Source organism: Anticarsia gemmatalis, chromosome 8, assembly GCF_050436995.1.
Source record: "Anticarsia gemmatalis isolate Benzon Research Colony breed Stoneville strain chromosome 8, ilAntGemm2 primary, whole genome shotgun sequence".
Classification (NCBI taxonomy): Eukaryota; Metazoa; Arthropoda; class Insecta; order Lepidoptera; family Erebidae; genus Anticarsia; species Anticarsia gemmatalis.
This window is the reverse complement of record NC_134752.1, coordinates 5251843-5274786: the sequence shown is the minus strand read 5'-3', so window position 1 is coordinate 5274786 and position 22944 is coordinate 5251843. Positions and strand designations below refer to the sequence as shown.

Genomic DNA, 22944 nt, shown 5'->3' with positions numbered 1-22944 from the left:
ATAACCCCGATTTCCAATTTGGAAGTAAGCTCGTGACTCGTAAAAAAGAACGTTCGTTTTCAGAGTGCTTACATCTAAATGACCTACACGATTTACGTTTGAAGGGCATAAAAAGCAAACCTTCTGTATCATTATGTTTGTTCATACATGTTGGAATAACAAAGACTTAGCTCTCTTTTGGAGCCAAAATACTGATACATTCATGTCATTTCATGTAAAGGGTCTGAATTATCTAATGGTACTTTTAGAATGCAGGTTTTGCTTACATGACTGTAAGCTTTGTTTTTTTTTTTAAATCGTTATTGAATGGGTACAAACTGGAGCTCCCATCTTCTGAAACTGTAGAACCACTAGCAAAATAGGTTAAGAACCTATTTGGTGACATTACTGTTTTAGGATAAACTTTTCGCGCTCCCTCTCTGTTTATACGCGAATATTGACCCAATTTTATGTAAGTAGAACGGTTCGATTATTGCAAGAGTAGATTGAGAGAATGCGTCGCATATTTATGAAAAGTGCCGTTGATTACGTATTCAATGAACTTTTACTTAGGTAATATTACTATGGAATCGACCATATAAGCAACAATGCAGCTAAAAACAAAGAGCTGACTAAAACATTATTATTCTATGTTTGTTTCTGACGTTTTTTATTCGCTATATGGGTGTCCGCTTAGTGGTACGTACATTTGCAGAAGAATTTTGCATTCGTTGAGCTATGTATGATAAAGTGGATATCCTATGTTGACCGCTACTTTTACGAAAAATATACTACAGGTGCTAAAAGGAAACATCACATACGACGTTTTGCACACACAACGTCTACACTTGTCATGCAAACGGGATATGTTTTATTCAACATACGTTAAGGATAACAGACATCGCAGAATTGACATCGAAGTGAAATGAGACACGTACCTTTCAAATCTTCTCCTTAGTCTCATTGTTTCTAAGTGTATTGCGGCTTCTAGGGTATCTTTACTAAAAGATTGCACGCTCAGTGCACTGCAGCACTGGGACGAATCATTCAAGTTATATTTACTAAACATGACTTTCGAATTCAAAAGGGCTTTGGCTTATCTGAACGCTATAATAATTCTAGGCTACAGTATTTCCGAATCAGGGATCAAATCCAGGCCTTTGTGGTTCGCAGTCGCATACTGGTTGGGTAATTAAGGCACCTCTTTTAATATTTAACCGATCTCCAGTGCTATTTATAACATGACATTATTGCAAAAGCGACACAGATCTCCTCATTCGCAAAAATAGGACTATCTGTACCAGCAATCACCATCATATTAAGCGCTACGTTTTTAATCTCAATCTCATTTCCAGTAAAATGTATATCTCGACGCACTGACCGCAGCAGTGTTACTTAACACCAATCGATATGCAAGATCGTCATTCCATTCGGATCGACGGCCGTTGAAATAAACCTTCCGAAGAAATTAAGTACGCAAGACCTAAGTGAGTTACTCGAAGGCCGTAGCAAATGGAATGTATTCTAGTCACGTAATGCATCTACCAGTTGTCAATTGTTGCTGTTACGCAGGTCAAATTAAGAGTAGCTTGTTCGAATAACGATGGAACTTTCGGGATGGAGTGCCGTCCGTCATTAAATTATTACTGCGTTGAGTTCGCGGAGCAACGTCGTGTTTTATGATAGAGGTTTGTTCCAGCAATTTACATAAAAGCAAAACTTTTTGCCATGGAGGTAAACCACGGTACTTGCACATCTCATTTGCGTTTGTCGTACGTGTATTATATAAGAACGGATCTTGTGTCATGACGAACTTTACATCGTAAAAACCTGAAACATCTTTTGGTAGATCATACTTGAAATACACTGAGTACTTTAATCCGTATAATGGTAGTAGCATGGAGATGATTGGATGACATTGGCTAGCCACCAATTCCAAGAAAGCACTAAACACTTTCACACCTCAAAATCTGCTTATAAGTCTAGAAAATATTTTTTCTTTAAAATTTAAAATTCATATTATTTATTACAACAAATATCCATCGACAGACATAATAAAAGAAGCAAGTCTTGATATCTACGAGTAAAGCCCGCTTCTACCTGATCTAGATTTTAAATCTAGGACCTCAATAGCGCAACTTCGATGTCAGCGTGCCTATTTCCAATCTCATCTCCGAAACGGATCGTATCTTAAACAGATCATATCATTCGAGTCCTATCACTGTAAACAAAACTACGTGAGATTACATTGCATGTTGTGTTCATTGAAGTAAGAAAGTGGTAATGCAAAATCAGCTTTGGATCAAAAACAATCAAACTTTAAAGCCTCAAAACACCTAGCCACATAAAATGTATGCTTTTTACTTATTTATTTTGACTCATAACAATATATATGTACGTTTGTTAACTTTTATTATTTTTAAAGATTAACAGCAACAGGATAATCTTGATGTTGTCACGATTCTCTTATGTCTATTTTGTAAAATAAAGCTTTTAAGCCCGTCTAGAAGAGCTGAAAACGACATCATATCATTTCCAGATTAGTGATTTCCTACTACTATTAACTATTGACAACCTACCTAGCCACCTAACCGAGCTAGCCTACTACCGAGAAATGTTGTATGAAAACCTGATTAGCGCTTCTAGCGGATGCCGTAAGTTGTTTAGTACATTTTAAACATCAAATTATCGATACCCATTAGTACTGAATGTAGAGAATGGCGCTACAGTTTGTACCGACAGATATATTAATTAACCTGACGCAAACCTCACTTCCTTAGATCTCTACATTGTCATACTCACTATCATGTACCACCTCAAGAACTGGTACATGGCTCTAGATCCCGCGTACATAAGTAAATACACTTTGGTGTGTCAGTTGTGTCACCGTGCACCGCCAAAATGACCTATTTCCCTTAATTGGCTGTCACTTGCACTAGATGGCTACAAGCTCTTACAAACTGTGTGCTGTGTCAGTTAGCTCAGTTTAAGGACATCGTTTCACTTTACAATTTATGAAGATGTATAAATACTTCTTTTTAGAATTTTGATAAAAAGTATAGAGATTTTTTATACATAATTTGTCAAAAGTTGATAGTTGCAGGAAATTTAGTAATTAATTAAATACTTAACAAATACACGAATGAATATAGACTAAGTACGCAACGGCAACTTTAATATTATAACAACTAGGCATAAACTTATATTATGGAGTATTTTTGTCTCATTTTTAAGAGGACTGCAAAGTTTCGAACCTTGTAATGTGCTTGGAGTATTTTATTAACTTATCAATAACACGTTTCAAGTGTATTGGAGTGATTTGTGGATAAATTAAGTGACACGAGTGTGGATCTTAATTTTTCTAATGTAAGTTAACATGTTCTGAGAGTTGGCGCATTCAATTCATTACTGTAATAAATAAAGTCGTGTTATATCAATCGCTTGTTTCAACAATGTGTATGTACAGATTGCCATCATATCACAAAGAAACTCAACTACGAGCCAAAAAGCACAATTTCAAGAACACCATCTTCATAAATACACATTCTACTAAAATTCCACGAACGCGATATGGTCCTTATAAAATAAAATAACGACCCAATCTTTCTTGAAAGAGTACTTGACGACATCGATGATGATCGAAAATTTATCGGATAATTCCGTAGCGCAGGATACTTTATTGTTCGAACAAAAACAATGGGAAAACGAGAATCCCCATGGCTGGTTAAATGGGCTTAAGCACGCAACCCATAATAAGGAGGTAAAGGAGGTATACGTCATACGTGCATTTGAGTTGCTGTTCAGTATTGTGCTACTACTTACGGAAATCAATACGTCATATTATTTTAATTTCTTGTCTTTGTTGTGAGTTTCTAGTGAAACGGTTTATATATTATTTTCTATGGAAAAGCAACGGTAGCGCAATTTTCTACAGTTACTAGCTGACCCGCGCAACTTCGCTTGCGTCACATTGGAGAGAATGGGAGAAATTTTTCCTCGTTTTGTAACATTTTTTGCTGGTACTCTGCTCCTATTGGTCGTAGCGTGATGATATATAGCCTATAGCCTTCCTCGATAACTGGACTATCTAACACTGAAAGAATTTTTCAAATTGGACCTTCCTGAGATTAGCGCGTTCAAACAAACAAACAAACAAACTCTTCAGTTTTATAATATAAGTATAGATTAGTATAGATTACTTTCGACTGGTGAGCATTTAACATTTCAATTACTTGAAGAAACAGTTCTTAGAAAATGCGCTAGGGGCGCTGATCGGTTTTCTATACATAATTTGTCGAAAGTCAATAGTTGCATAAAATCTAGTAATTAATTAAATACTTAACACGAATCAATAAAGACTAGCAACTTTAGTATTATAACAACTGGGCATAAACAATACGTAATTTTAATCATAACTTATATTACAGGAGGTCGTAGACGAGTCTATAAAGTTATTTTTTTAAATAATTGCCTGGTATTTTTTAACTTACTTCATTTGTTTTACTACTAAAAGATTTATGATGCACATTTAGCGAATACAAATAGCAACAAAACCTCAAGTAAGCTAATAAATCATTTGCACAGAGTAATTCTTGAAAAAATCTTTAAATGTCAATATTTACTTAGTACTTTTCGTTGGCACTCATTCAACGATTGTGTGAAGATCCGTCGGAGTACGACAAAGCAATATTATTTATCTTTACTGCAGATGTTACCACAGTATATGGTAGGTAAATGATAATACTTTCACTTAAATGTCAAATTTGTATAAAGGTTTATGTTTCACATAAGTTATATTAGAAAGATTGAAAGAATACCAAGTGACGTTTTCAGGGCTCTGCCTACCCCGGAAGAAGGCGTGATTTTATGCATGTATGTATGTATGACTTATATATTGATATTTCAATACTGGATCTTAATTTTGCCCGAGGCAAAATGGGGTAGTAATTTGCTCCGTTAATGTACTTACTCAAAAAGAATTAAATTTATAATAAGAACTATTACAGTAAGTAATGACGTCGTAATTAAGTAATTTAAGTGCAGCAAATTTTATTGTAAAGCAATAAAATATTCCCTATAATAAATAAAGTTCACTTCAATTTCCACTTGTTCAATTTTCGATTTAGAGAAGTACCTACGTGATAACTAAAAGTATTTCAAACTAAAAGCAAAATGTTCAAATAAAGAAGGCGAAGGAAACGCCAATAAATATCATCTCTATTCCGAGCGTCATGCGACAAATCCTTTTAAAAATCCTACACCATCTTGCTTCCTTCTCATCGGTATCCCTCGCTTATGACGCGGGACGTTAAAAATCCGCCATTTTACGCCACATTTTCGTCAAGTTCGATCTCAAGCACTTCCGGACTATCCTTTTCTGGAAACATCTCGACCTACTTTTGACCTCTCGTGACCTTGTTGCTACCAAGATTATGCCTTAAGACTTTTATCGTGACAAAGTTCAAAAGTTACAATTTATCTATGCGTTATAAATTAGATCGAATAGAGTTAAGGCTTTGTAATGCCTCAATTTGTCAACCAACATCCATATTAAAAATGTACCTGTTTGATAAGTAGCTTTTGGTATAACACCTACTTAAATGTTTACAAAAATCGCATTGAAAACATTACCATTAAGTAAATGAGGTGTCCATAAAATCAATAAAGTTATATCTCTCAACACGTGTAATTAGATTTGTTTGTTCTTATAGACGCCGCCCGAAAACACATTATATAACTAACTTGGAGTTTTACGTAACTTTGAAACAGATCCTAGACAAACATTATCCATATTGTTTTGTTTCAAAAGTCGAAGGAACGTCTGACATTCGATATAAATAAAATATTCAAGAAGCCCAACAATCGCTGTGTATTGTTCTGTATATCTGTTTACAATTAATTTAGTTGAGTTATTTATCAATTGAAGCTTGAGACGCAACCCCATTTAGGGTGAAACCGTTGTAGTATTGTCGATAAAGCTCGAATGTGCGCTAGCTCTTAAATCTGATAGAAAATCAACGTTCCCACAAAGCTGACGGCTATTGGCCATAATTCGTGCGTAATAATCGTGATTGGCTCATGCTTTCGCTTCGTGCCTAAACACCGGATGATTCGTTAAATATCGCCTACATTTATTCTGATTACTTTAGATACGATGGAAAACATCTTGGAATAAAACGTTGTAAATAAGTTTGTGGCTTTATGAAAAAACCTGAGCTTTTAAAAAGAAAATCTTTATCCTCTATCACCGCAACCTTACAAACTATTCTTGGCGTTTCTTAGAACTACTGACTAAAGTTGTCTTTAGAACAATTCCTGGAAATAGGAAAAAGGGTTACGGAGTTTTGTTTCCTGACTTTACGATAATTTAGTATTAAAATGTTTCCAAAGTTTGTATAAATAGATCTTAACCCAGCGATAAGCCAGTCACAATAAAATAAAATATATAATAAATAAAATTAACAGAAATTCTCATGAATCATTTGAAAATCTGAAAAAACTTTTCCAATGTTTTGCCATTCCTTATTATATGCCAAACCTTTTGATGGTACACTAACATTCCATTTTGGATTTAGAATGAGCAAACCTCTCACATCATGGCGTCAGAGAATGCTTTCAAACTAAAAATGGGTCAAGTGTAAGTCGAAGTTGCGCAATTAGAATTCCCCACCATGATTGATTTACGAGGCGCAAAACTAACTTTGTTTTCAATCTTTGTTATCTTGTACCTTCCAAAGATTATCAAAGTCATTTTAATCGTATTAATTTTCTTTTAATTTGTTCTTGTTTTTCGCCTAAATCTTTTTAAGTCAATAAATTTTCAAGTTTAAACGGAGATTTTGATTTCTTTCGCCCTTCTTCACATTTTTGTTCTTGCATCACAAAAATGTGTAAAAGAAAATGCGATTGATTTCTCTTATTTATTATTCCCAATGGGTGAAGCAGAAAAATAAAACATACACCGAGATTTTCTGTTAATTTTTTCTCTCCACTTTAATAATAAATATATGATAAGAAAATTTTAAGATTGTTGGATGCAACATTCTTAAAATTTCCAAGGGAAAAAACGGACATGTTACAAACATTTTACGAAAATCGAACACATTTTATCTCTTCAAGGCTATAATTTTATTGCTTAAAGACAATGTCCTCTAGCAGTACCTAAAACCAATAGCAACGAAAAATATAAGGAATAAACAATCGTCGGGACAATTAGATGACATTAATGAACGTGGGAGGCGCAAACGAGCTCGCACGTAAACTGGTTACTCTTCAGATTTAACGATATTAAACGTTTAACTCAGTTTTTTCGATGCCATTCTTTTTCATGTCGAGTTTGGAAGAACGAAATGCAGTTATGAAAGTTATTATGACAGGCGAGAGTTAAAATGCTCTAGGCAGCACTAAGGGCGAATTTATTTCTAAGCGACTATCTATGCAGGTCTTACCAGCAAGTAGGTTTGTCGTATTATATTTATTACTTGACAAATAATTGTGGATAAACTTCTTTAAGAATACTTACTCTTACGTCTCCGTTTCTCCGATTACTTAGTCCGACACCCAATTAGGGATAATAGGGCCAAACGTAACGATTTCAGACACCTGAGACCTAATAAGTAGGTACAACATTTGATACCTAAGACAATGGCATTTTATAGCCAAAAACAGTAATATAAGAATGTAATAGTTGGGATAAAATCACACATAAAATTATTACGTATTTATAGAAACTTCGGTTTACAAGAAAGTTCGAATTTGAGACTGCCTAAAACAAATCCGGATAACTAGAATTCAAATCTATAATTTTATTATTTTACAGCGTATTTCTACCACTGTTTAAAAAGTCCAACAAAAAAAGTATTGATTAGGTACTGCACAATTATTTACTTTCTTTTACTTTTTTATTTAATCATTTTAAAAAATACTGGCCGCTTACGCACGAAAAAATGGAAGGATGCCATTAAGTTTTATTTTTATTTGTTTACTTTTTTATCACCATTTGGCATCTCTTAGATTTTTTTGAGCTAAATGGCCTGACTCAATATTTTTTTTGTAACGTAACCTTTTTTAATTGGATGTATTACAAACTATCAAACAATAAATAGCAAAACATTAACGAAATTAAGCAAATTGCTAACTTCCTATTAGCTTTGTAGGAAACATTCTAATTGAGAATCGAACAAGGAGTTTGAAATAAGAACAGCAATGTCACGAAAATTTTACACAATTTATTTTTAATTTCAGTCTTACATTAATATATTACAATAAAATAAATAATAAAAAGTAAATACATTATACACATTACACAGCTATGATCCTATTGAAAATCTATAAAAAATGTAAATAACTGGGATAATGTCTGCAATAAACGATTACTTATCTGTATGAATTGTAGTTATTGGAGTTATAAGCCGGCTTAGGATATGAATAACTTGGTACAGGGGGCTTTTCAACTGGGCATTCCTCCCAGAGCCACCAAACAGTTAACAACACTTCAACATTTATTAAAATTAACGACACTATAGGAATTGAAAGTTTACTAATCAGAGATTTTAAGCCGCCTTTAGCGGATAAAAACGGCCTGATTATCCCGTCTATAACGAGGTCTTTTAGCCCGCCCATTTGTAGGCCACCTGACGAGAACAGTGGTAGTAATAATCCTAACAAACCACTCGATTTACCAGCTACTTTTGTTGTGGTAGGTTTCATAAGGGATGTAAGGTCAGGTTTCAGCAGTGGCAATTTTGGTAGTTCGGGCACTGGAGGTAGAACCGCGGGAGATGAACGATGATAGCTTGGAGCTGGTCCGTAGGCTGGCGAAGACCCGTAGCTTGTAGAGGGTCCATATGTTGAGGCACTAGGCCGTGGATACGGCCCAGGATACGGACGGTAAGCTGAATCATTGCTTTCTCGATCTATGTTGGCAGCTGTCCGGAACTGTGGGGACACCTCTTCAATTTGATGAGGAGTTGACATTTCATTCAAAGCTTCGATGAAGTCGTTAACTGTGATGTCATCGCTGTTCCTTGCCATTGGCGACTGCTGAGATTCGTGACCCACGTTCGTATGTAGTAGTTCCCGTTGGCGGTAAGGATCCCTAATTGCTTGAGACTGCGGGCTATAAGAATATCTGTCCGAAGTCCGTACCTCGAAAGGTGGCAGTAACATAACACTCTCCCCGGGATATCCATGAACAAATATAAACTTAATTAACACGAGTAATATAACACACACTTGACTCATGGTGACTAAGTAATTAAACAAATATGTCACTCTTACTTGTTACTTATAAATAAATAATACATCAATATGCAAGCAAGCATTCTGCTTTACACGTAAAATATCTGGGTCGCGATATGAGTGAAGCAACTGCATTGTCCCACATACTTGAATGTTAGTAAACATTAAGATGTCAGCTAATATCGATTCCGGAACTACAGTCTAAAGACATACACTGTGCTATATCGTCGTCAGCTAAAATACTTAACATACTTTTGGCAATAGAACCGTCTTCTTTGAGGTCATCGATTAGGAAAAATGTAGCAGTCGCCCCTATATAACTACCCCAACTGCTGTTTGAAGACCTTTGTATCACACATGCGATCCTTTGTGAGCAATCAGTAATCATTCTAGATTTATGACCTTTTCTCTTTTTCTTTTTGAAGTATTTTATCATTTTCGATATCATCGGCCAGAGTAAGAACGCCTTTAGTCCCAACTTCACGAATAACATAAGCACGACTGGCAGTAACAGCATTTTTCCCACGATCAGTTTGAGGAATCCTATAACTGCTGCTGACATCATAATTTTGGCGGCGCTTCCGAGAATGTTTGCGAGGGATGAAAGCGTGTCTGTCTTCGGGCATGACACGTAGTACGGTGGATCGGAATATGTCTTGCGTATAGGTTCCGAATATAAATTTGATGCACCCGTGAATAAATCCATAAACGGCAAAGGTGGTGAATGAGAAGGCGTCGCCGTACTCAAGGCCTGGTCTTGAGCACCAGCCCGCGACAAAACACTAACAACTACGAATAGCACGAACATAGCTCACAAACTGTTCCGCTTCAAACATTTCGGTTGGTTTAAAACCTCGCCCATGAAATTTGAATTTCAAGTTTTAATATGCGAGGACAAATAATTATCTCTGTGTAATTCAAAGCAACGGTACAAAGGTCAGGTCGCTTCATTTTTAGAACAAGCCAGTAATGAAAGTATTCTGTACGACTGTTATAATTCGTAATATCCAACTTGAAATACAAAAACTTAGAATTTTGGAGTTTTAAGTTCATTTTATCAAAATTAAAATGCTGCAATTTTTTTCAATAACTAAATTATATTAACCGATTTGTACTATGCGCAGGTTTTAATAAAAGATAAAACCCATAACTTCATAGGATGTCTTTTTTAATCTGTGGTGCTTTTATTTAAACAAACATTGGCGGGAAATTAATGTCACGTCACATGTATAAAACCATAACTGGTTGGTCACGCAACAAGACTTAAACGACGTAAATATTTATTTACATCATTATTAATTTCTATTACCCAATTCAATACGTATAAATGGTAATTATAACAAGAAGTGCCTACAAAAAAGCATGTGAAAGCTTTAACAGCAGTGACGTAACACAAAACAACATAATTCCACCATGGTGCTCATCAGGTGAGATTTTTACCAAAATTAATTTACAAATTTTTATTCGTCAAGAAATATCTATCTATAGGTATACCTAACATGAATAATTCCAACTTAATTACACGTAATGATTTAAATTTTATTATTGAAATAAAAAGGATTCAAAATTGTATCGATTGGGCTTTTTTAAAATTCGAACGCGGATCTACATTTTTTTTTATTCATATGACGAACCCATGCCATTCCTCTATTCTGCCTATTCTCGTGTAACAGTGTTGAAAACTAGGCAAAATATAAAATGTTTGCACACAAGCTCATATTTTAAAACAAGACAGTGGTTTTATGAATAATTCAGAATTCAGACAAATTGTCTTGAACAAGTAACATAAGTCTTACATAGAAATACTGGCTGCTAGACTGACATTGGGTAAATAAGTAAATTATAAATAAGTTGAAAAGCCCACAAGGGCACGCGTAGATGTTATGAAATAAGATGGGAAATTATAATCGTTATTACATATGTACTTAATATAATGTAATTTTTCTGTTCGTATCGCTTTATTTATGGAAAAATAGTATGTTTTTTCATTTTATTTATAACGAAGATAGCGCGTTTGGAAACATTTCATTAGTAGTATTTAAATCAATCATATTGATATACATATTTAGGCTATTTGTTTCGCAATTTGATGAAAATAATGTTATTTGTGATTTTTAGAACGAGGTGTGTACGGCTCCTTGTACAAAATTATTGGTAATACGTTTTAAATTAATATTTTTTCTCGAAGAAGTTTGGCAATGATCTCAACATCGGAGGCTAATTTATAAATCGAACATAAGAGTTCGTCATTCAAATCATGCTTTGTACCTATGTATGAGTACAAAGTACAGGCTACGAACAACTTCTCTAGTCTACTTCGTACGTATATGTATAGGTATATATAATTATGTGTAATGTTCAAAAGTTATGAATGATCCCGTGACAATATATTTATAAACTGAACATTTTTTCAGCATTTTTCTTACGCATGTCTGTCACGCTCATTTGGTATGCACAGTGCATTCGGGATAAGCACCAACAAAAAGTCTTAACCGCTCCGTCGACACAGGCAGAGCCACAACAAAAACTAGTTAAAAATAAAATACCAGAGATATTTTCGCTGGCTTCGTGTTTTTGCTTGGCGCGTCAAAACATGCATTATTTTATGAATATAAAGCAACATTCATAATAAAATAGTGTAAAATTATTTTGTGAATCTATGTCATTTTGTATTGATGTCATTGTTATAACAGTAAGTTGTTGTTGCTTTGAAATATTACAATGTAATGAAAAATTGTATTAAGCTTTCACGGTTAAGTCATGGATGTTATAAACTCGTTATTAATAAAATATTTTTTGAGTAAATTTCGTATCATGAACAGAAGGTTCGTACCACAAATTTTATGTAATTAGTTTTAAATTAATATTATTGTTATACAGAACAATCTATTTAAACTCGGTGCCAGTAACTTCGTTACGTATCCAATTAAACAACAAAATAAATTGTTAAAAATTACTTATATAAATATGTGAATGTATATTCATATAAAAAATCGAGTTTATGATTTGTCACCAAATACGTCCCTATGGAATTAGTTCAATTTCTCTATGAATTTAGGTCAGCACAAAACATCAAACGCAAAAAGAGCGTATTGTTTTTACGTAGCTACGTTTGTACGTTATTCCGCGAATAGGAAATGTGTCGAGCTTAAACGAGTCATATAATATAACGTCATACGTAACCGTATATTGTAGTACAAAAGGTTTAAGGGTTAAACCCACAAATATTTAGTTCTTATCGTTATGGCGGACTATGGTAAGCCCAGACCTGTACAACATAAAGAACGCCTTTTTCCATGGAAATATGGTAAAACTGGGGAACGTCACGTACTGCGATGCTACATTCCTTTTGCTTGTAGTACATTCATATATCTAGAGTCGTTAGCTGTTCTGTATGCATGTCGAAAAAATATTAAAGCCTCTTCTATGAATGGTGTAGCTATTCCAGACTCCTTTGCCTTTGACTGACACGTAACGTTTGGTAGACTGAAGGCGATTCCGGCAGTTTTCTTTATGAGCAGTCGATAGCGGACAAATGATCGCTATGTACTAGGATAAAATCGAAGTTTTCTTTCAAATATAAGTGAATAAGTGTATTGCTTTTATGTTGCATTAAATTACCTTAAAACTTTTGATAGAAGTTAATGAAGTCTAATAAAAGGTTACGAAAATGACATTATATATGGTAGCTAAAGTCGAATTTTCATAGATTATTTGCTTTTACTTCCTACATCTTGACCTTGGGAATCGTGGAAATGTTAACTGCCATGTCATTTCGAGTACTACGGCGTGGCATTGTCGATTTAGTTAATAGAGCACTACGATTGTTACGGTGAAAGTTCTATTAAACACAATAGATAAAATACGTTTTTCCCAGCGCTTTATACTCAATGAGAACATTCTTTAAAACCACTATTATTTTGGATAGTATTTACCTACATACTGTAGCATTATGTATAGTTTCTGATAGCTCCAACTTAATCTCTCTTTTGTACATATGGTTTTAACTAATCCAAAACACAAACAAAAATATGCATTCATAAAATATTACCACGTCAAAACAATCCTCATAACTAACACGAATAAGTATATCGATTTAAAAAACACAGCGATGCTCCTAGGCTTTACTCAGAATCACAGACAGAATAAGAAATATGGATTTACACCTTTGGCAGGGTTGCCAAAATTGCACAAGGCCATGAGAATTCACAGAAGCCACAAAGCAACGAAATTACGCCTAATATGTACAGTGCTTTAACTGGACGGCAGTAAAAGCAAGCTCGGTTATACCCCAAAGTTACGCGATGGGACGTGTGCCTGACAATTCAACGTAAGTCGAATTTCTGAACCAGGACTTTGTATACATACACTTTGTGTACTTGACTGTAGCTTGGTGAATTGGGAATGCAGTCGCCTCACCAATTAACAATGCACCGGGCTTGGGAAATTCAATTAGGACTTGTTACAAAAAAATGCTTTCAGCAGTGGCTTTTGTTATATCTCGTATCTTCGGATATTATGTGTAAAGATTTAACGTTTTTTTAGGACGATAATAATGTTTGTCAAAAATACTGCTGTCATAGTTTATTTCCAAATTATAACCATCCCTTCGTAAGTCAATATTAGTCATTATTTATGCCAAATTATTATGTCGTTTGAGTAGAATTTAGGAATCACATATGACGTATTTCGCGTTGTCGTAAGTCAGGATATAATAGTATTCCCGTGTGTGCCAGAACTGCGAGGTAAAATGTGCAAGATTTATATTGCAGTAAAAGTGATGGCTCACATCCGTGGTCAGCGCAACAACCAGGCTTGTTTGCGTTTTATTTAAATAAACAACTGACGAATATTTTGTGAAACTTGTTTGTTCGACCGGACAGATTTGTGTGCTTGTATTTTATTTATAAAAGTAAATTGATATCAATGAAACTGATGCCCGAAGCAGACGATTGTTACATCTGACAATTCAACGTTTGTATTTTGAAACAACTAACTTCAAAGTTAGTTAAAGTTTATTATAGCCGATTTTGTAGTAAATGCTCAAGGCAGAGATATTTATTCAGGCATTTCATGTTTTTTTTATTTTGTAGAGATGTAGAGACGCAAAGTAAAATTTTAAACACATTGTTACTACGTACTATTTTACGAAAAAAAATACAGATTCACATTACAGCATAGACTATAGTATTATAATACGAAAGATTTTAAACCCATTTACTTGACTACCGCCACCGCATCCGTTGCGCTATTGTCACATCAAATAAGGGTCGACATCCCCTACTTTGTTCGTCCAATTTGGAGCAAGGGGGATTCGTATACCCCTTTATGTGTGTACGTTTTATGTGTTGCGTAATATTATGTATTAGTCTTTTAAACTCGACATATTTTTTATTCTTTGATGCAATATAGACAGACGGAAAAATGCTGTGTCATTACTTTTTTTTACTACGAACCATGCATTGCAGCAACTATTCATTTGTGTTTCTTGTATACAAATAGTCGCGCTTTAAACCACTTGTACTCAGTATAAATAAAGTTAGCTTGTTTGTTTCACTTATAATAAATTTCCGAGTATTTTTTCTTTCATTTCAAACCATTAAACATTATTTTTCATTCCATACAATTTCATGCAAGCAATTGTAGAGCACAGCTTAATAATGTTGCAAGCTTTAGAAATTGTTGCCCACTAACTACGTAACAATAATTCGAGTAATTTTATAAGTTCGCGCATATGTAAATTAGTTTTATACACGCAAATAACATTTTTGCAAGTGAACATTAACATACTACATCTTGTTGATTTACATTACTAATTTCTGAGAGAACTTACTCGCTTTCGTGCCGTTATTCATATGTAATTAAATTTCACCTTCACCTTTACATGCTAATGAAAAAAATAGTATTTTGCTACCTTTCTTTTACTTAATCTACTTTGTAATAAGTATAACAATGGTATGATATCAGTTGTTATAAACGAGGTCAGCCTTATAATTGTAAAACAAATAGTTGTAGTGCGATGATTATTTAGGAAATTGTCGTTATTCTATTACTTAAATCAATAGTTAGTTGATCACACCAATAGAAATAAATCATTTTAAACTAGTCTCGACCTTTTTTGCAAGAAACTGTAAGAAAAGCACTACACTTTTCTTAATTTTGCCCTAGGAACTCTGATTTCATTATACATATTGAACAATCAACCCGGTGTTTTTAAGGCTTAATACACACATAAAAATCAGAAGTCAAAACATTAAATCATCTGAGCAAATCCTATTACTGGTTAATTAAGTCCATATTAGAATAATCCGTGCGATCCAAAAACAGATTTGGCCGGTCCGAATTGGCGTAATGCAATTGGAGCATGCCGCCACCTGCCCGCGAGAGTAATGACGCTAGCTTGCACTAAATATCAAACGAATTATGCTCTACTCTGTCTAATTACAGTCATTTCAACTTTAATTAGATTGCACATAAAAATGTTACAGTTTAAAGTCGGTGAATTGAACGAGATTGCATTTAATTTGATTCTTTTGATGATAATTTGATGATATAATCCTTGATTGAGTCGGAAAATACAGAATTAGACTTAATGAATATACTCTCACGTAGATATATAATTTCAAGCCAGCCACCTTCCATTTCCATACATACTAGTCATTACGTAACGCTAAACATTGAAGCACGTGTAATTCGACTCCTTAATAATAAATTTCCGCGCCCATAAACAAAAAATACCTACACGGCCTAACGTAGCAGTCTAACAACTGCCCTACTTATTTATTGACGTGGACACATGTTTACGCTCATTACATCGCCGGTCAATTCCGAAAACCGTATTAAACGAAAACCGTACATTTCGCTAGGGCTATAAACCGGTGACTTGTACAGTTTTACTGAAAGGGCGGTGGTATTGATAGTGCAAAATACGGTTTTACTTCATCACTAGGAGCCCCACCCTCTAGCCCCCTTGCGGCTAGACCGAAGCAATCGTAAAATAAGCAATGAAACCGACTGGATCACTACATGTCTGCAATAAAACGTCCGCTATCAACGAATTAATAAATGCCACGGTTCGATATACCTTATTTACTAGGATAGTTGATAATTCCTAATTTTAAACTTCTGTAGAATACTGAATACATATATCGCAAATATTCATAAAAACTCTATACTCAAATACATAGGCAATCCCTTACACGAGTTCGAACTATGTTACAAGGAATTTCATTAAACCGAACTTTTGATTACGAATGTGGGCACTTTGTTGTGTATCTGAATAACATACTCTCTAATAGTTTATAAAATATTTTGTGAAAATACGCAAAATATATACTTTATATAAATCAAATTGTGGAGAGGGAGGACTAGTAGGATAAGTAAGGAAACAATACCAGGCACCTGCGTAAGGCTACCTAGTACCTGAAAGAATTTTAACAGACCTGAGTCAAGTTCGTTTCTTTCTTCCTTTTTACTTTATCTTTCTTTTTAAAATAAAGAAAAAATACTAAATTCATTTAGTTAAGACTCGGAAATAAATTTATTCCTAACTTTCAGCACTAACTTTAGACTTATTCTTATTGTAAGTATTCAATGTCTGCCTTCACACCCACCCATGTCGCAATAAGAACTTCAATACTACAAAACTATACAAATAAAAACATATTGCTTGAAGTACAGTAGCATATTTACCTTACGTTTTCACAGGAAAAGTTTACGAAAGAAGGAAATCTAGACAAGTTGCAGCACCGAAGTGGGAGATGCGATCCACATATCCGTTACGTGAAAACATCTGGGAATATCTGTATGAAGATAACGCCAAACAAAACTTCAACTGCAGCAATAAAAGGAGAAATAGGAGATGTAAACAGACGCCGGTTAAAACTCATTGTTGCAAGAAAACTGCAGCTTGCTTCCTTGGCATTATGATATTGGCGATTGGAACGATTGGTAAGATATTTCTATGTTTTTGTTTCTCTCCTGAAAATATCAAATTCTAAACTATACTGTGTTGCGTGAATGATCATAAAAAAAACATTTTCAAGTCTGATTTATATCCGAAGGCAGCGGTGTATGGTCACCGTCATTTCGCCATTGACAATATCAGTTTCATGTAATAGGGGGTGAGCGTATTGCTATTTATCAGGCACGTTACCAATATCTATGCTACTATTACGAAATCTTCTAATACAAATTAGGAAAAGCCAATAAGCACTATGCCTGACCCCGTAATCGAACCCGAGACCTCATAATCACGGATCGGATACACTACCGACCGCGCCACAGATGCAGTCCCGAACTACTACTGTACTATACTGTAATTGATTTCTACTGTAAATTACACTGTACCATTTTTTTTAAATTTATGTTCATTGCCATCGCGCTCATCACGTAATAATATTACCTTATATCGTATTTAGACCAAAACACATCGTTAATATTCGACTAAACACATCTGAACATTCTATACAATGCTACAGGAATCATACCATGATAATAATAACGGTACACAACGGATAGCCAATAACTACAATATCGTTATTTGTTCAAACCTTTTGCTCACTTTGCTGCCAAAGTACAATAACAATATTAAAGGTCGACAGTACCCGTTTCTAGAATTTCGTTTCCGTTTCTCCTACATTGAAGACTAGATCAAGCTTATATAGAGTACATATGGAGTATAATGGCATTTGACAATATTCGCGATATTTTCGATTACATAAAGCATAAATACACTCGAAACTATGTCTCAAATTTCAGTAATGGGCGATATGTCTAGGATTTTATACCAAATATAACATCTATTGTATACCCATATTTTGAGATATGATTTAAATGGTTTAAAAAACATAGAGCAACGAACTAAGGAACTTTCCTAGTTAATTAATATTGTTACTTGCGCTCAGAATTATCTACTAAAATCAAAGCCTCGTCTACACTCTACATTGCTTCAATTCAGTTATCTACTAATCTACGTAGTACGTAACAAGATAATTCCTAGTAGTAAGCCCCTCATCTCTATTTCTATATTACAGCAATATTATAAGGCATTAATTCAGTTCGTACATAAGTATGGTGTATAAAATGAGTATCGCAGCATCTAAGCGATAATTAACTTAGTTTCAGTATCATTTTGGAAGGAGAACCTTGAAGGGGACTTGACGAAGTTAATCTCATTATGTAAGTACCTCCTACGTAATTGTATTCCTTAGGACATTTAGGTCAATTACTAGTAATCACACCGATCTTTTCATACAAAATCTCGGCTATTTATACGATGTTTTAGGTGTAATTGGATACTTGATGATACCTTTTTAAACCTGTCCTTTCGGGGGGTGTTTTATGGGACTTTTCAATTAGGACGCTCTTTTTGATAGCGTAAGATACGAATGTGATCATCTTCACTGGGCAAAAAACATAATGAGAGCAAAGTCAAGTGTCTATATTATGAAATAGTTTAGAGCTACATTATTAAACGCCATAATTATCAGAATAACAATCTGTCGCAGTAACGTATAAAATCTGTGTCATTATCATTTTAACTAATAACAAGTTCAAGAATGAGCTAACATTTCGTTAATCAAGACTAACGAATAATCAAAATGACTTCAAATTGACGTCAACGCACACATAACATGTCAACTAAGCGCTTATACTCACATTTTATTATAGCAGATATTATTATATAAAAATATGACAAGGTTGTACAATTTATGTGTCATATTCCAAGCCTATTTTGACCTAGTTTCCGATGTCCAATGGACGCACATGTAAGCCTGTGACAATTTTAGGTATAGTGAGTTTGCGCTGATATTGATAATCCTAGCGGATTATATTGCAAACATTTTAGCTCATTTTGTCAAGCGTTCATAGGGTTCGGCAAAAGTATTATGCACACAATTTTGGTACTACTAGTTTTGACATATAGGTTTTGAATCTTATAAATAGCTCCGTAATGTAATTTTAAAGATCTATAAACAAGTTTAATCTCTGGGTTTTACAAAACAGCTTCCACCTCATAACTAATAATCGTTTTATGTTACCAATATTTAACTGAAACATACCGATATTTAAGAAGTCTATAGTTAACAAAAAGCGGATTTATATATGTGACATTATTATCAACAACACATGCTTAGCTTTAAAAGACTGACAATCAAATTTATTTGCGACCCAGCTTTTTCCGACACGCCTACTTCAGTCAGCGAAGAATGTTGTCATAGACTGAAATATTTAGCTGAACAACTCGCTAAAGCTGAACTAACTCTCAGGTAATATTTTATTTCATGTCTCGGCTTTTGATGCGATATAAAAATATCGTAGAGATGTTAGGAGTGGAATATTTTGTGTAATAAATTATTTAACTTCTTCAAACAACGGTAACTTTTAATAGGAAGGTTTAGTTTTGCAGGAAATAAATACTATTATTTAGAGAATCAAAGTCAATTCACGTAGAAAACTAGTTGCTGATTGCACTGATTACCTAGTGCATAACAATGCCTTAAGCGACTTTAGACATAACTAAATATAACTTTCCGTTTTCTACTTATATTATAAAAGAATGCTTAAAATTTCATACAAAGTATAAAAACGGTGACATGATTACAGAAACACGCTCCGCTCCCGGACTATGATGTTGTCGGCGCGAACGAAGACAGGTAACACATTTAATTACGGTTTTAATTACTTTATGACGTACCGGGTAAAGGACTACGTTTATTGACACCCAAGCACGTGCCTACTGAAGCTTCGTTCTCAAGTGGCAAAATGTTTGCGACTGATCATTTGCCGGTACGTTCTTTAAGTAAGTACATTTATTTTTGATCGAATAATTTGTTTGGAAAGAATCGAATGGAGCTAATCCCAATAGGCAGTAGGTAGTAACATTTTTTTGGAACTTTTGCCGTAATAAATACATTTTCACCGCATTGAAATTACTAGTATTGAGTAATGTTCTATAGGTTTCAATGACTTTGAAATTGAGAAATCTAACGTAAGAACTCTATAAACACTTTTCAAGGTTCTTACGGGTTAGAAAAGTTCTCAATGTTCTTACTAAAACATCATCTTTACGGATGTTTGCGGATATAAATTCTTTTAGATGCACTTTTGAACGAATATTTTACTTTTTTCCAATGGAATAAGGGAATCAAAATAGCTAACAATTTGCCACAAATTAGCTTTTAACTGAAAATACGCTCTTATTGTCGGTACGCATAGTTATAGCAATAATTTATTCGCGAACGCTACGTGCGAAGTGGTACATATCTCAAAATGCAAACTCAATAACGCGTTTGTAAGAACTTTTAATATATTTAGGCGAATTTAATAAAGCAGTCTGCGTTATTATTACAGTGGTGAAATGAGTTACGTTTAGTTTCTTTTATCTAAGCAACTTTTCATCACAATGAATTTTGATTAGATACCTGGTGAGCGCTATGATACCTTGGATAAACTCATACATAATTGAAAAATATCTTTATAGTCATATTTTGTCATAATAAGTACAAAATATTGAAAAAATTCTCAGCTCTTTCAGTAGTGCAAAGAACCGTTGGATTGCCATAGCTACCTAAATCACTGAAAAAAAGTCTATGGCTACTCACAAGCTGAAAATCAGTACTGTTATGCGTGACTGAAGCCTTAGTCTATAAACCTATCTGCTAGACTAAACTCGGGCTATAAACTAAAACGTATAGTTGGAAACAATTCTTTGAAGTCTATTGTAACCAAACCTCAAAGTTGTTGATCAGTTTCAGTTCATGACGATTCACGGTACATAGCTGGAGCCGTAGCTACAAAGGGCGATGACACGAAGGAATGGGGCGGTCGTGTAGCGTTATGGGGCTTAGTGCCGTTGTGGCGGGCTGCTGCTCCGCCGAACATAGTACTTTCGAACAGACCGCCTACTCTCTCGGACTGTTGGCCTTTCATGTAAGTGTTTAAATAGGTACTTTGTTTTTATTTATGGTGCTCGTTTCATAAAGACTACTGTTTCACTTACTTGTAAGCTGTGTAGCGAAGTACTATTTAAACTTCCAATGGACACTAGACATGAAAAAGCCATCTGCGAATCGCAACAACATGTGTTTAGGAATCGAACTCACGACACTCGGCGCAGTGGTAGTACTGGTATCGGCACTACCCCTGCTCCTGACTATTTAGAAGTATTTCAACTTTGTTACTTTCGTAACTTTTCTACAACACGAAGTGTACAAGTATTTCGAAAGCTTAGCTGGTGTGAAAAAAAGATATGTTATGTTATACGATGACTTCCAGGTGAATATTATTGGCTTGAAACTTCGACTTCGCGTATTGTTAGCTCAAAGTAAAAAGATTATATTTTCCATACACAACTTTTATAGAGCAGCGTTGCTGCGCTTGGCAACTTAAAGTAATATCACATAATGTTTATGTAAATAAGATTTTCAGAAACTTACTGTAGTGTATATTTCCAGTGGTTCATACGGCGAAATAATAATAAGATTACCGAAAATACAACGGATAAGTTACGTAACTCTGGAACACATTCACCCCGATACGGCTCGGAGTGCGCCGAAGCATTTTGTAATATACGTTAGTAAAATCATATTATAACTAGGATTATGTCTTTGAACGAGAACGCTAAAACAACAGACGTTCAGTACTAGTATACCCATGTACATAGCAATGATACTGTAAAATCCATATACTCGGTATATGATATAACTAAGTATTGTTTGCTTTTACGTTGCGAGTTCGTTGACATGTTGTTCTATCAACTTAGTATCTATCGGATCAAATGCTCAAGGTCCAATTCTTTAATGAAACGTGGTTTTACTTTGCTACAGTGATACCTATAAGATAAATTCATTTTAAATGGGAAAATCAGCTCTTAGTGTCAGTACCTTCAATTAAAAAGAAACATCCAATCTAATTATCTACAAGGATTTTAGGCAGCGTTTAGGTAAAGCCACAATTCAACACTAATTAGCACTGACAGTTGGCAGCCATCAAATATGTAAGCCCGAATTGGTAATGAAGGATCCCAATGAGGTTTGCTTTGAACAGCAATCGAAATTATGCTATTGAGGGTCCACTGATTACTGAAATGTTCTAATCACAGACATTTGTAGTATCTATATACATAGTTCTATTATTAAATTTTTTGCATATCCTATTAATTACTGTCTAAAAGTAATTCGTACTTCAATTCACAGGGTATTCTGGTAAATAACACTCGAATCAAAGTCGTAGACGGACAATATCGCGCCGACGGCCCAGGGAAACAATACTACCCATTAGCCTACAAACATGTTGAATGGAAGAGCTTACTATTTCGAGTGCTAACGAATCAAGGCAATAAGAAATATACTTGTATTTATAGGATACATTTATTTGGAAAAGTTGCTACTAATTTAGCTTCTATTGATAGTGTAATAAACGAGTAAAGAACCTTTTGTTTTGTAATAAAATTCCGAAATCCTTACCAACTTATGGTATATTACTAAACAGACTTAACTAACTTAACTTTATATAACTAAACCGACGTCAATAGTAGTAGATAGGTAAGTGTACTTACATACGAATTTCACTGGAATTACCTTTGGAAAAAGTGTATGCACGCGACGGGATTCGCGGGCATACACTTTTTCCGTATAAAATCCTGCTATGAATTATTTATTTTCGTTTGAGTAGCACACACAACTATTGGTTGCAGTTTGCTTCTTCGGTTATAAATGCGAC

General features: G+C 34.4%; 1 protein-coding gene across 1 annotated transcript; it reads left to right on the top strand.

Moving 5' to 3' along the window:
• Positions 1–10468: 10468 nt before the first annotated feature.
• On the top strand, positions 10469–22890 carry LOC142974765 (uncharacterized). Its single transcript, XM_076117269.1, has 8 exons — positions 10469–10646; positions 16927–17169; positions 18340–18399; positions 19397–19490; positions 19828–19877; positions 20973–21153; positions 21678–21795; positions 22419–22890. The coding sequence occupies exons 1-8, from the start codon at positions 10547–10549 to the stop codon at positions 22647–22649; spliced, it is 1077 nt and encodes a 358-aa protein (XP_075973384.1). The 5' UTR covers positions 10469–10546; the 3' UTR covers positions 22650–22890.
• Positions 22891–22944: the final 54 nt, after the last annotated feature.

Coding starts and splice junctions, on each gene's coding strand:
- LOC142974765 (XM_076117269.1), top strand. CDS start 10,547: ATGGTAATTATAACAAGAAGTGCCTACAAAAAAGCATGTGAAAGCTTT. Junction 17,170..18,339: donor ATTGGCGATTGGAACGATTG/GTAAGATATTTC, acceptor TAATTAACTTAG/TTTCAGTATCATTTTGGAAG. Junction 21,154..21,677: donor TCGGACTGTTGGCCTTTCAT/GTAAGTGTTTAA, acceptor GTATATTTCCAG/TGGTTCATACGGCGAAATAA.